This window comes from Fistularia commersonii, chromosome 15, assembly GCF_037954325.1.
Source record: "Fistularia commersonii isolate RoL2024-O1a breed Wild chromosome 15, RoL_Fcom_v1.0, whole genome shotgun sequence".
Classification (NCBI taxonomy): Eukaryota; Metazoa; Chordata; class Actinopteri; order Syngnathiformes; family Fistulariidae; genus Fistularia; species Fistularia commersonii.
In genome coordinates, this window is record NC_141298.1 from 18,147,152 (window position 1) to 18,162,137 (window position 14,986).

General features: G+C 58.5%; 1 protein-coding gene across 1 annotated transcript; it reads right to left on the bottom strand.

Annotated features, from left to right (window-relative positions):
• Window positions 1-636: 636 nt before the first annotated feature.
• Window positions 637-14,739, bottom strand: wscd1b (WSC domain sialate O sulfotransferase 1b). Its single transcript, XM_086160159.1, has 9 exons — window positions 14,476-14,739; window positions 12,971-13,589; window positions 8,100-8,214; window positions 7,000-7,184; window positions 3,425-3,546; window positions 2,811-2,994; window positions 2,438-2,602; window positions 2,160-2,360; window positions 637-1,602 (listed from the first exon to the last, which is right to left on the bottom strand). The coding sequence occupies exons 2-9, from the start codon at window positions 13,374-13,376 to the stop codon at window positions 1,250-1,252; spliced, it is 1,731 nt and encodes a 576-aa protein (XP_086016285.1). The 5' UTR covers window positions 13,377-13,589; window positions 14,476-14,739; the 3' UTR covers window positions 637-1,249.
• Window positions 14,740-14,986: the final 247 nt, after the last annotated feature.

The window sequence follows — 14,986 nt, forward strand, 5'->3', positions numbered from 1 at the left end:
TCCAGGTCCAGACCATCTCGGCGTGACTCGCGCCGTCCCTCTGATGGACCGAGTCTCTCCGTCCTCCTCGCTCCCAGAGAAGAACCTCCACATCTTCTCCTCTCCCTCCTGCCATCTCCTCAGTGTCTCCAAACCAGACGCTATGTCTGCTCCCACCTCCATCTTTCTCCACCCTCTCCATTGCCCGTCTGTTGAATCTCCACCTCCTCCACCTCCTCCACCTCCCTGGTCCTGCATCTTCTCACTTGGTTTTACTGACTTCGGCCTCTGGTTCTCCTGACCGTTGACCGGAATCCAGAGGTCACGTGGAGACGTTTCATCCGGGTTTCGTATTTTGCGGGTTCCCCAGCGGGGGGCGCCGTTCCCCAGAAATCTGTCAGCACGTGCACGTATGTGCGCGCACGGCCCCGTATCAGAGAGACGGCACACGGGCGGGCGCGCCGAGAGATCTTCTTCTGATCTTTGCGGCAGACGCTGCCGTGTGTGTGTGTGTGTGTGTGTGTGTTTACGCAGCGAGCGGCGGCTGCTCGTCTCGAGATGTTCTGCAGGAGGACCCGCGGCGGAGCACGCAAACCCCCCCGCCGAGACCCGGCGCCGCCGCTTTACCTCGGCCTCGCCGACTGGAAAACATTTTAATTGATTCCGGCGCGTGCCGCCTCCTGGCGGCGCCTCCCAGTGCATTTAATGAAATCAAATGCTTCGCTTACAGATTGAAAGCAGCTTCGGACTGATCGACATGTTTCTCAGCTCATGCACGGTCACCGCACGGAGAGTCCACGTCCGGAGCTTCCAGGCGTCGGTCCAAACGGGCGGGGGTTCGCACGGATGCGCCGTATAATCTGCGTCCGTCCGTCACCTGCGTCGGCGCCGCGGGCGGCGCTACCGACACGGTCCGGCGCTCAAAAACACAACCTAGGATTTAAAGAAAAATGTTCAAAATGAATAATTGAAGAGCGGCGGAGCGAAAGCTCTTCCCGGCCTCCTTCCGGGCTCGGCGCTCCGTAATCCGGCCCTGCCTGCAAACAAACGGTGTCAAATCCTCTCTTAGTATTCACGGTATTCGCCGCAGCCGGGGAGGCGGAGCTTTCCGTCTCGCACTTCTGCGCTCCGTTTCACCGCCGACAGTTAAATGTTTTGGCCGGCCGCGGGAGGCGGGTTCCCGCCGTTCGTCGGACCATCGGATGCGTTCGCGCCGAGCGCTCGCCCGGCTAGCCGCCGTCTCGCAAAGGAGCGCGGCCCCTCGCTAGCATCATCTGGGCAGGTATTCCTGAGGAAGGCGGCCGAGGTTCCTGCTCCGCAGAGCCTGGTCCACCGTGCGGATCAACGCGTCGATCGTCCGCCTCATGTCGGCGCTGAAGGGGTCGAAGGGCGGCGGCTGCTGCGCCGAGCGCTTGAAGTGGCCGTCCTGGTTGCTCTGCGCGCAGAGGAGCCTCTCCTCGGTCAGGGTGGTGTTGAGGAAGGCCGTGATGAGGCGCAGCTGCGGGAGCAGCGCCCTCTGCAGCTCCTCGTAGTGGACCACCAGCAGGCGCCGTCCGAACTTCAGCCAGCCGAGCGTGTGGGACGCCCACCAGGGGGCGTAGCTGGAGACGAACTCGGGCCAGTCTGTCGGCAGACGGGAGGCGAGGGGGGGGTCATTGAGGCGTTCTAAACAAGATGGCCGACGACAGAAAGAGGGAAAAAAAAAAAAAACCTCGGTCGGTATTTCCCGGCGCCTCGGTCGCCCCGAAAAAGTCAATTCCGACAACAATGGCGGCACTCGCTCAATTTCACAGCTCAGGAAGTGACAAGCGGCGGCGCCCCGGCCGAGCGCCGAGCTGTAATTAAAAGGGTCACGCCGGCTAGACCCGCACAATGTGCGCCGCCGCCGCCGCTGCAAAGTCTCTCCCGTTGAAACCGCCGCCAAAAGCCAGATTGACTCATCGCGCGGTCCAAATGCACGAACGGCGACCAGCACATGTGAGCGGGAAACACTTGGCGAGCAAACTTCCGTCGGTGTGTTTGTAGCTCGAGCGCCGCTGGAACGAAACCCGGCGAACACGTAGGTATTCGCTGCGAACGTAAAAACCTTAAGAGCATCGCGTTGTTCTCGCAATCCCGAGTGACCTTTGTGCCGCTGTCACAACCAATCGGATCGCAGTCTCCGGCGGCCGCCGCATTACCTTTGCTTTTCCACTGGGCGTCGCTGGCGTGTCCCAGATGTCCGGCGCATTTGCGGTTGTACTCGGCCACGAGGGAGCGGTAGGGGTCGCGGATGAGCAGGATAGCGGAGTCGAACATCTCGATCTCCTTCTGGCCGCTCTCGTGGGTCTTGATGCAGACGGTGCGGCCGCTCCTCCAGTAATCCTTCTCCCCTTTGAAACCTGGCGGCCACGGAAACATCCACGCTCAGCGGCCGCCGCCTCCCGGAGGCGTGTCCGGAGCGGCCCCGCCCACCCACCTCTGTTGTACAGCGTGCCGTCGAAATAGAAGCTGCCGGTGTAGAAGCCCGTCATCAGCTCGATCAGGTGGCGCAGCCAGGTGTTCCCTGCGCCGGGGAAGCTGGACAGAGCCACCAGGGAGCCGGATCTCTGCGGCAGGAACATCCTCTCTTTGCACCTGGAGTCTGGGAAGAAGTCGCGTGAGGAGATGATCGAGTAGCGCGTCGGCGAGTGCGAGCGAGCACGGAGGCCGAGGCCGAGAGTAATTTCCCGCGCCGTCTCACGGGGAAGGACTCGATATCCTCCGACGGCGGCGGGAAATAGAGCGGCCCCGTCCCCCGCTTCCTTTCACACCGGAGTCGAAGACGCGCCGCCCATTTCGGAACATCTCACCGAGGACAGGCGTGTGGTAAACGTGGAAGTAGCCGCGCTCGGCGGCGGCGCCGGAGCTCCGTGTGCGGTTCAGCCGGGCGTCTCCGGCGCAGCGCTCACGATCGGTCTTCCGGTCGAGGCCGAACAGCGAGGACATCTGAGCGCAGAAGCAGCGCGGCTCCTCCATCACGGCCAGCGGCAGCTCCTGCGGAAACAGACGCACCAATGTTCTCCACGTCCTGACTCATCGCGCTGATTTTCCTCTGCAAAGCTCGTAGTCCACCCGGGGGTGATGCGTCAGCAGGAGCGTCTGCTGCACGCCGCCCACTCCGTCATTATTTTCTCTCACGTTCCCGGTTTTGAGTAGGTCAACGCGCTCAATGTCAGAGAACTGGGACAGACACGGCGTGGAGAATTTGTTTTTTTTTTTTTTTTTTTTGGAAGGGAGGGTTTGCATAATCGCACAGGCGCAGGGACCGGAGTGATAATTAATCACATTACAGTAAGCGCCAGATGACGGGCAATACACCATCCATTTCCGTCGGTTTTCCAGGAGGGGCACAGCTGCACCCGGTAATCTCTCAGATTCGGAGAATATCCCCCAAATCCGAGAAGGGAAGAGAGCGTCGCCGAACCTCGTCGGTGCAGGTCTCCATGCAGGACTGCGTGGTCAGGTTGGGCTGCGGCGAGTGGACGGGGAAGGCGGCCACGGCGCTCTGCGGCAGCTGGAAGCAGCCGCGGTAGTGGACGTTCCTGACTGGAGAGAAGAAACACGGGGTGAAGGAGGGAGCGGGTTCACGGCGAGGAGGAACATCGGCGCCGGCGGGATTCATGTCCGGACATCGAAGAGAGAAGCCGACCTCCGGAAGGACCGAACCAAAACACCTCCCGAATGACATATTGGTACGGTTCTACTCAGAGTCGTAAAAACTCCCGATGGACTCGACCGGACAAACCAACCAGGAAACCCCGTCTCTGAGAGCTAAACAAACGGCGCCTCCCGCCGCCGCCGCTCCACGCTTTGGCTTCGTCAACCCTCCCCCCCCTTCGCCGCCTCAGAAGGCGCTCCCCGCTCGCCGTCCGGGGTCGACTCTAGAATTCAAACGCTATTGGATCGGCCGCGAATGAAGCCGGGTCGCGTCTTTACCCCCCGCGCACCGATTGGCCCCTGCGCCGAATGGCCACGCCCCCTTTCCCCTATAAGCCACGCCCACTGCCCCAACTATGACGACGCGCCGCCCGTCCCCGAAGACGACCTCCGTCTTCGTTGGCTTGATTTTGATGTCCAAAATATCTCCGGCGGCCTCTTCCAAGTTCCTTTTTTTGAGATTGGCAGCGGCCGCCTCTCCTCTCCCCCGTCACTTCCTAAAATACTGCCGTCGAGCAACTACGACCAATAACTGGCGGTTTTCACACCAGCCTGTAAAAAAAAACTTGTAACTCTCTTCACTGTCGGTGTAAAACCTTAATGGCTTCCTGTCCTCACAATCCCAAGATGTCCTCTAGACACCCCCCCCCCCCCCCCCCCCACCTCCACCTCCACCCAAAAAGACGTCTTTGGCACCGGGATGGGATTTAAATGACCACTTTTCCGAAGCAGTTCTGCCCCGGTTACAATCTGTCGGACAGCGATTATACTGCACTCTCATTCCCGATACTGCGAATACACGAGTAAATACGCAAAGGAACAAATACAAATAAGTACAAATACACCCGAGGAGTTAAAAGAGGAACAACCGGCTCCGAACGATCAATGATTAAAAAACCATGAATAAAACACCCGGCTTTCTTTCCTTCGGCGTTAAAAATAGGTCTTTCAAGGGTGGTTTTAGAAGAAGCTCAGGAAATATGACACGCAGGCAGCAGACGTGATCGGAAATAAGCTCACACTCCATCACTCGGCAGGGTCGTGAAGATGGAGACCTTCGTCTGCAGCGCAGCGACCACGGTCTGGTTGACGTCACCGTCTTCACGGCCGTCCAATCGGGACAAAACAAAAGCCGGACTGATCGACCCGTCGACCTTGGTGAGTGAAGTTCTGCTTCCGCGCTGTTTCGGTAACCACTCACAGAAGACGCAGAGGTCTTGCTCTAATATCTTCTTCTGCATTCCATCTGCTCTCGAGAGACAGCGCCGACATCTGTTCGTCTGAGGTTCTGCTCCTTCGGGTCTTGTTCGCGCAGCGGTTTGAGGGGAAAAAGCCAAACTTCGGTTGCGTCGCGCCCGTCCGTTGGCACGACGACGCCGTTTGGCAAAAAAAAAAATGTATGCGCCGAAGACTCGTATGCTCACGTAGGACACATGCCACAACCGTTGCGTCCATTTCAGTCGTGCTTCCCACGCCTGCTTTTCGTCGTCAAGCGACACCTCCACTAGAGGACACTGCAGAGCTCTGTGTCGACCATAACAAAGATGGCGGCCGTGGAGGAGCGCACTAACCCTAACCCTAACCCGGTGATGATGGAGGTTCTAAGAAGGCGGTACAAACAGCACGGATGTTAAATCCATGGCCGCCTGCGGACGGAGGATTCTGGTTCCGTGCCGCGTTCCTCTTTTCTTTGCCTCGTAGCACTGGAGCATACCGCTCGACACTGCCCTCCCAGGACCGCCGGGAGTCCTGCCGCGCAACCCCAAGCATAAACAAGCCTTTCGGGAGTCGTGAGTTGCCACGTACATGTTGCTTGACCTGAACAACAGAGAGGTCCAGGGTACTCCAGGGTACTTGGACTGACGTGACTCACAGTCTACATCCTCTTGGAAATCAGCCTCCTTGTGGTTCAGGGTTTAACTGTACCTTGTCGTCGATCCGTACGCAAACTCTGCCGACAGGACGTGCGTGTTTTAGTCCCTGGCAAAAATCACGGCGCCATCTACCGGCCTGGCGTGTGAACTGCAGTCGTTTCCTGCGCTCTGGCGTGCACGGAGGTCGTCGGCAAACCCGTCGGCATGTGAAGTCGCTCGACGGTAAAACCGAACGTCGTCGTGTGAACGGGGCCCGGGCTTCGTCGCCGCAGCCGATCGACGGCCCGTCCCTTAAACCCTCCCGACATTCTTCCCTGGAAAAAATAGAAAACTTTCCAAAGCCATCAATCGGTTGAGAAGCTCCGTCTTTATGCAAAGGCTGCAGCGGTCGGTGGCGGAACCGCGGCTCGGTCTCATCGCTCAACGGCGGCCCTTGAATTATTTCCCATCATCAACATAAATATCCTCTAACCAGGACGTCAGCGGAGGCCGACGCGCGGAGACGGCCGCCGATGGATTTTCTATATTTTTTAAACAAACCCGGAGTCCAGGCGGCCGTCAAAGAAACGTGGCGGCGCTCTCCGGCGTTTGTGGCCCTGAGCTCCGGTCTATCGATTCCCGCGAAGACAAACTCCCCGAAAAACTAAATGAAAGCCAACCTTTAAGGCGCCTTTTTCTTCCGTGAAGCGCGCTTTTTCAGAAAATATAGCGCTTTCAGGAGTGAGTACTTCACTCGCTGGCAACGGCTTTCAGCGGCTGATTAATGCGCGGCCGTCCTGCAGCGAGCGGCGGCGGCGGGCCGGGAGGGACGCCGCGCCTTCACACGCTACTTTCTGCTTGTAATCCTTCAACCGCCAGTAATACCCGCTTCGCTAACATTACTTACACTGCTCGCGTCGCAATTAGCAGCAATTTCAGCCTCATCAATACTGATTGATTGAGGACCGGAGGGTTTTATATAATGCAGATGAATGTGTGCATGTGTGTGTGTGTGGCTGCAGTTATACATATATATATATATATATATGTATACACTCACTCCTAATCTTAACCACTTATCCTGCACTCACGGGGTCATGGGATGCTGAAGCCGCTCCCAGCTGTGATTGGGCGAGAGGCGGGGTTCAACCTGGACCAATCAGGGGCCACACATGGAGTAAGCTAATCATTTGCTTCTCGTCAACATCTGGACAATTCAGGGCTCCTGCATGTGACGTGGAAGCACCACTTGCTGTGTGTGTGTGTGTGTGTGTGTGTGTGTGTGTGTCTGTGTGTGTGTGTACAAATGCGGTGTGTGTGCATATATGATGTGATAATGGAGCATGTGTGTGTTGCCTCATAGCGCATTAGCATTGATTTTGACCCGCAGTCTCCCGCTACTGTGAAGCTGCAGCCGGGGACGCTCCGAACGCAGCGGCGTCTCGGTTACGTGAGGCTACGCGGGGGTTCGCGGGGTGAGTCGACTCACATTTCCTGTGTCCCGGCGGCTGCTCCTCCACCTTGTAAACGGACAGACGGCCCACGCCGCCGCAGGGAGTCCCCCTCTCACCGCGACACACCAGACTGCAGTCCTCCTCGGGAACCCGCCGGCTATTGATCTTATTCCCGCAGTGACATTCGGCACCGTACTCCAGACCTGCAAACTGGTACCCACTTCTCACACACACACACACACACACACACACACACAGAGTTAATGCCCTCGCCGAGGGCTGTCCATAACCCGCAGCCATGGCCCTCAGGCCAAATCCTCCCACAGGATGTAAGTTAACATTTCAAATATATCATTTAGCTTGGAATTGGAAGCCTCCCGTCTACAGTGCCCCCCACCACACACACACACACACACACACACACACACACACACACACAGACCCGTGTGATGCGCTGAACTCGGTTCACCTCTTATCTTGGCTTTACATATGAAGGCTGTTGTGAGTCATCCTTCCCCCCCCATCAAACCTGACCTTTCCATATACATCCTGCGAAGCGCCTTCATAAATTGCCTTGACTTTTTACTTCTTTTGCTTGTCGCAATATAATTGGCCCCACTCAGGTAACGAGAACAATCGCCATCTGTGGAGGTAAGGGGACTGTGGAAAATGGATGGGGGGTGGGCGGGGGGGGTGGCGAGCTGCTGGCTCCGCCTCCTCTGCCCCCCCCGCCGCCCTAGATCTCAACAGCAATTTTCAAAGCCTCTCGGCAGCATTTGACAAAATGTCCGCAGGAGCGCCGGCGTGTCTCAGCTCTGATTTATCCACCGACCACAGTCAGCTGGTTAGCTTCTCTAACACACACACACACACACACACACACACACACACACTCTTCCTTCTGCAACAGATCCAGCCTTCCGCCCCCCCCCCCCCCCCCCCCGCCTCCCCTCACCCCTCATCTTTTACTGTCATCCAGCCACCTGGCTCTCTGCTGGCCCGAGACACTGGAGGCTTTCAGCGAGGGGGGGGCCGGGCTCCGGGGGGGGGCCGGGCTCCGGGGGGGGGGGGGGGGGGGGGGCGGGCTCCGGGGGGCCCCTCGGACAGCGGCCCCTCTGTGCTCCCCTCGCATTACCTTTCCGAGCAGGTGTCCTGACACAGAGAGCTGGTCATCTTCCGCAGGTCGTAAAGCACCGTCCCCCCTAGGGCTCGGTCCGTGGCGTTGTGCAGGAAGCAGCCCATGTAGGTCCCTGCAGCACGTGGATGCACACACACACACACACACACACACACAGACACACACACATGCGCGCGCATGTACACAAGTCAATGCATGGACACGCTCGCCTGAAGTGAATCAGATAATTTGGCAATTTAGATAATAGTTTGTCTCTTGAGGTTCTTCAAACTTCTGTTAATTGGACCAACTTTTAATTCCAGGTCATTTTTTTTTTGATCTGGAGATTCATTATTACATCGAATCGGACGAGGAGGAAGAACGAGAGGTCAGGAGTTAATAGATTAACTAGGACCTCCACGACGGAGGACCTTCACAAGCTGCTTTCAGATAGAACACTTGTGAGAAGTGTCCAGCTCCAGGAAGTAGCCTCCTCCAGGAGAACATCTCATGGTGCTCTCCCACAGGTGCTGAGGGACCACGGTAGGGACCTCTGCAGGTCCATCTTCAGCTCCACGCTCACAAACAAACCTCCGAGGGGGAAGAAGACGTGGAAGCTGCCATAGCGTTCGCCATGTAGAAAACCCCGCTAGCCGTTAGCTAACTCTGCACTTCTTCTGGTCCAAATGTAGATGTTCCTCTGCGAGCTGCGAGCCCTCTGAGATATTGCGGGCCAGGAGAGCTCGGACCTCTTCGGTGCTCCATTTCTCACTGCTTCTGTCCATGTTGTCCCCATGAAACATCTGAGCAGCGACGAGGAGAGCTTTGAAAATAGTGAAAGTATCTGCTGATGGGTGTGGATCTTGAGTTCCACCAATCAGCAGGCAGCTGTGAGCTCCTATGGAACCCCGACGAGGTCATGAGATGTTCCGGGTCAGAAGCGGCTCCTCTCTTTGCCGCTCGGCCGCGGGCGTCTGACGGGCGGCTACGGACTCCGCTGAAGCCAGAGTTGTCCGGGAAGCAGATCTCCTCGGCCTGCAGCCTGCAGCCTGCAGCCTGGCCGCTGAAGCTCCCGCATCATCGGCTGCTCACCGTTCTATCCGAGCGGGTCTCCGCTGCAGAGCCCAGTATCAGACCGGGCCTAATTTACGTTCCCGTGGATTACTCAGACTCAGACTCAGACTCAGACTCAGACTCCAGCGGCAGCGGCCCGGCGTGCTCGCTGCTGAATGGATGCATCCCATAATAGGCCAGGACACACTTCTTATGATGCACTGACAAGATTAAAAACCTCCGTGGAAAACGTCGCTCGAAGCCCCCCTTTGCCCCCCCAACGTTTGCCAAGTCCGCCCGCCGCACCGGCTCGGCGCAGAGGGGAGCGTGCACGTGCTCCGCTCTGCTCCGAGCCGCGGCGTGCTTCCGGGCGTCTCCGAGGCGCCGTGGGTTTCGGCTTCGCCCGGAGGTGCGGCCCGCCGGCGAGGAGCCAGAACACGCAGCCCTGAGGCGGCACCTCGGAGCCCCCTGACGCCCCAGGGGACCAGAAGCTCCAGGGGACCAGAAGCTCCAGGGGACCAGAAGCTCCAGGGGACCAGAAGCTCCAGGGGACCAGAAGCTCCAGGGACCAGAAGCTCCAGGGAGCAGTAGCCCACACGCTAATCGCGGCCGAGGCGGCGGTCGGGTTGGTGGAGGGGAGACGGCTAAAGTCCACCATGGCGGCAGCTGCATGCTGGTCCCTTTGCTCAGACACCTTCTACAGACCCAGATGGTGGAGCTGGACCTCCAACCTCCACCTCAACCTCCACCTCTGCACCCCCTCGGACTGGACGGAGGAGCCAAACACCAGGATGACCACGTGCACAGATGTGCTCCCGCGGTGGGAGATGTGCAATGTGTGCGCACACACACACACACACACACACACACACACACACACACACACACACACACACACAGTCATTAAACCCAGAGCAACACGCGTGTTGACCCCCCAGGGCGGCAGCGGGGGGGCAGAAGAGGAGGAAAACAAATACTCTCTGCACTTCCCTGGAGCTCAAACCAGAATCAATAGAAACTCAATCAAAATAGGATATTGTGAGATTCTTACTATCATACACACACACTCACACACACACACACACACACACACACACACACACACAATGGATGGCTGTGCACGTCTCCGCCTATAATTCCTCTGATATGGACTTAACTTATCCAGGAATTCGTGAGTTTCCCCTGCGAGGCATGAAGTCCACGTCCCAGATGTTTGAATGCTGCAGCTCCAGAGACGGCGAGCTCTGCCTCGCATGCACGGTGCAAGTGTGTGTGTGTGTGTGTGTGTGTGTGTGTGTGTGTGTGTGTGTGTGTGTGTGTGTGTGTGTGTGTGAGAGAGAGGGAGATATGTTGTAGAAGTAGCATCTCAGACATGCAGAAAGGGGTTGCGTGCTGACTCTCCCCTGTGTTTCTGATGGTCTCCTGGCGGCTCTAGACCTCCACTGAAGAAGGATCTTCATCCCAACCAGGAGCTCCAGACACCTCCTCACAGAACCCTGGTCTAGATGTCAGCTGCCCAGGCTGCTGGTCCACAGCCAGGCGTCTGCGCAGACCCTTCCTCACTGCAGGACCTTTCTGCAGCTCCTAGAACCTCCTAGAGCATTCCTCTGTGCATATGGACACCAGAAGAACCAGGGACCGTGGACATCAGCTCCTAGAACCATCTCAGCTTCTACTCCAAAGCCTTTCTGCAGGAAGCAAGGAGCTCATAGGTGATTGGTGAAACCCATAAGCCACACCCATCAAAAGATACCACTTTTAAGAAGCTCTCCAGGTCACTGCTCAGATGTTTCTTGGGACAAAATGGGCAGAAGCAATGAGATCAACAAAGAGGTCCAAGCTCTTCTGTCCTGCTGTGCCTCAGAGGGGTTTCCGGAGCAAGCAGAGGAACATCTACATTTGGACTGGAATAAGTGCAGAGTTAGCTTACGGCTAACGGGGTTCTTGACACGGCGAAGCAGAGCTGGGAGAAGATAGAAAGACTCCAACCATCTGATAGTCCAGGTTATTAGTCCAGGAACGCTGTAGCAGCTTCTCCGTGGTGTCCACGTCCTCTTCCTCTTCTTCTTGTTCTCCGCTGCTTGGTTTCTGAGTGTGGAGCCGGAGATGCAGGTCACGGCCGTCCCTACCGTGGTTTCTCAGTGCCCGAGGGAACGCACCACAAGAAGGTTCCCCCGGAGGAGGCTACTTCCTGGAACGGGATTGGATCCGGATTCTTCTAAGAAACGATCCGTCCAAAAGCAGCTGGTGTGGACCATCTACGGTGCAGATCGAGGAACCTGAGCGGCACAGCGGTCGTCCCTGACCGACGCGCGATGCTCGGAGCCCCACCGAGCGCTGCCGGTCCTCCTGGAGGAGGCCAGAAGATGCGCTCCTCCACAACACAAAGAGGTAATCACTGATGCGCCGTCAGGAAAGACGCCTTCCTTTGTCTCCCCGGAGTCTGAAGACGCAACCGCTAATTTCTGCCTCGGTGACAAACGAGCCTGAGATCGACATGAAAGAGGAGCGAGCGGATCTTCAGCCCAGGACCCAAAATATTTTGTCTCCGCCTGATGAACGACTCCCAGGAATAATTTGAGGTGTTTATGATGCACTTGTTAGCGAACTCCACGCTCCGCGGCGCCGAAGGCAGCAGCTGGATGACACTGGAACCGCCGTCCCAAGGTCATGAAGATCCACAGAGCAAACACACTCGGTCTCATCCCTTTCGCAGGAATATGGGATGCCGTGTGTGTTTGTGGTTGCTAGGCAATCAGGGAAGACTTGGTTAAGTAAGACGGGGAGGAGGTAGAGAGTCACCTGTGAGAGCTTCCAGCTCTAACCCTTCCAGGCTGGACACCACCCAAACCCCCAGATGTTCCCATGACGCCACCTTCAATCTTCTACACACAGGTCCATTATCACCGCATTCACTCATCATCACTTAATGACGCACAGCCAGAAGATCCCTGGTTGGGTTTCTGTGTGGAGTCTCCATGTTCTCCCTGTGTCTGGTTCCTCCTGGTTCCTCCAGACCCATGCAGGAGGTTCAATGGAGACCTACATTGAACGGACGTGCCGCTGAGAAGGTGGATGTCAGATGTTTCTACACGTCCACGCGTTCCACCGGTTCCACCCCCCGCTGCCCTGGATGAATGTGTGGACCAAGACCCCCCCCCCCAGCAGGCTCCTCCTCAGACCATCACCGCTCACGTGTCTCCATGCAGCAGGTGATCAGGGCAGCTTCTCCAGGCGTCACGAGGCCTGATCCTGAACCCCATCCTGCAGTTGCTGGAGGATCAGAGAGCGCCATATCTTCTCCGCGGCGTAAGCGTGTTCAAACACGCCGAGGTCACCATTATCCGGGGAACCGAGCCGCGTGAGCTCCGTGCACGGCCGTGCGCTGTCTGAGCTCCGTGCACGGAGCCGTGCGCTCGCCCCGCTGTGGCGCTCCATCCCGGCTCAGGGATAAAAAAAAAAACAGAATATAAATGACTATATTTGCTGCTTCATATATTATTCAGCAGGAAAACCACTTTCTCAGTAAACACGCCGTCACATGGATATTTGGAGCCGGCGTGCCCCCCCCCCCCCCCCCCCCCCCCCCCCCGACCCCCCCGCAGCTCTATTTTAGACCCTGTTGTAGCTGAGAGGGTTTTCAAGGCAACAGAGCTGCACAACCTTGGCCACAGATTTACAAGGACGGCGAATGATTGGCGGAACTGCGCTACTGTAACCGTTGGGATGAGGCCGTGCACGCGCGCACACACACACACACACCACACACACACACACGGCTTATGAAGTGATTAGTTTTAGAATAAGAGTACGGGTGTGGACTGGGAGCTGCTCACCTTTGTGCGAGCTGGTCCTGCGTTCCGCGGCTCCCGGCTGCTCGGGGCTGTCGGGCAGGAGGCCGTGGAACCAGTGTCGGTGCAGGTGCTGGACCCCCAGGCTCCGGGAGGCGGGCCAGCGTTGCCCCGCTTTGGCGCCCCATCCCGACGTGGACTGCGCCTGCGCGGCGGCCCACCTGGAGCGGGGCCTGCCGCCCGGGCCGGCGGCCCTGAGGGCGGTGGGCGGCGCCGCCAGCGCCGGCGAGGGCGGCAGGGCGGGGGGGGCGGCGGTCTGCGGCGGCCTGACGCCGGAGCGCTGCAGCAGCAGGACGCTGCCCGCCATCAGGTAGGCGATGCCCAGGCAGAGCAGCAGCACCCGGGCTCGCTTCAGGAGGCAGTGCGGCGGCCTGCAGGGCGGCGCCACCATCCCCGCTGCGGTCGGCGGCGTGGGGGCCGGGGGGGCCGGCCCATGGGCCGGGGGGGGGCGGAGCTTCCGACCGACTCGCAGCTCCTCGTCCGGCAAAGAGGCGCCGCCCCCGACAGCGACGGACCCTCGGCCCGGCTGCACCGCGGACGCTCCGGGGGGGTTAATGTCCAGGAGGGGTGTGAGCCGACACACTGGTCCTCGGGGGAGGGGGAGCTGCAACACACACACACACACGAACAGATTGATTTAAAGGTATATTAGTCTGTTTGTGAGTGTGTGTGTGTGTGTGTGTGTGGGGGGGGGCTGCAGGATTAGTCTGAGCCTGTTGGGGGGGCTGCTGGGGGGGGGGGGGCGTCTTGCCACGGCTGGTTGTTATTGTCTCGTTCCTGACGTTTGCCTTTCATTCCAACCCCTGCCTGAAGTTGGACTCTGCAATTTCCTGTTCATGCACCCCCTCCCTCACACACACACACACACACACACACACACACACTTTACAAATCAGAACAACAGGCTGGGTTCAAACACCTGCCACTGACCTTTAATATCAGACTCCACCACAGATCTTGATTTAATTCTAGCCATGTCGGATAATATCTGGACCACACACACACACACACACACACACACACACACACACACGATCTGAGTCTCAGTTCTCAGGGTGCAATTACATCATGTGATGAAGAAGCGGTCTGGTTACAGCGGCAGGACGCAGGCTGGCCGTGGGATGGAGGACCAGAAGAAGGTGTGAGTCCAACAATCCTCCGGTGTCTCCGTGGATCAAAGTGCAGCCGTGTTCCTCTCCCACGCCCCCCCCCCCCCCCCCCCCCCACTGCTGTTTCCGCCCACGGAGGTCCGCGTGTGCCGGCGTGCCCTCCGGCCCCCGGCGTGGGTGCGGGGTGTGCGTGGGGGTGCAACAGTTTGCGGTCCGAGCGGACAAGTTGGGGGTTCAACTCCGCCTCCTGACGCAGCTGCGACCGGAGGAGTCCGAGACCGGCTGGAGCCCCGCGGCGGGACCGACCGGGACCGGAAGCACGGGACCGGGACCGACGCCCGCCGTCTTCCACGTACCGGGGGGGGGGGGGGGGGGGCTTACCTCCGTGACGCGACCACCGGACGGCCGCTTCGCTCGCCTCCGCCGCCGCGTCTCCTCCCGAGAAGATCTTCACGTCCTCCTCCTCCTCCTCAGGTCTCCTCCTGAGAAGCTGAGAAGCTGAGAAGCTCCTCTCCAGCTTCTCCTCCAGCTTCTCCTCCAGCTTCTCCTCCAGCTTCTCCTCTCCTGGCCGCCCTGAGCCGCTGTTATATAAGCTCGCTCTCTCTCTGTCTGTCGCTCTGAAAGCCTGGCACGGTGATATAAAGCCGTGTGTGTGTGTGTGTGTGTGTGTGTGTGTGTGTGTGTGTGTGTGTGAGTATGTGTGTGTGTGTGTGTGTGTGTGTGTGTGTGTCAGGGAGGGAGTCAGCCTCATTTGCATGGGTGATGTGTGAGCGCGTCACCGCGCAGACGCGCGCGCGGATCGTGTCCGGCGGCTTCCGCTCCGACGAGCACGCGCCTCGGCCCGATCGAGCGACCGGTCTCACTACACGTGCACGCACCGCGACCGACCGGG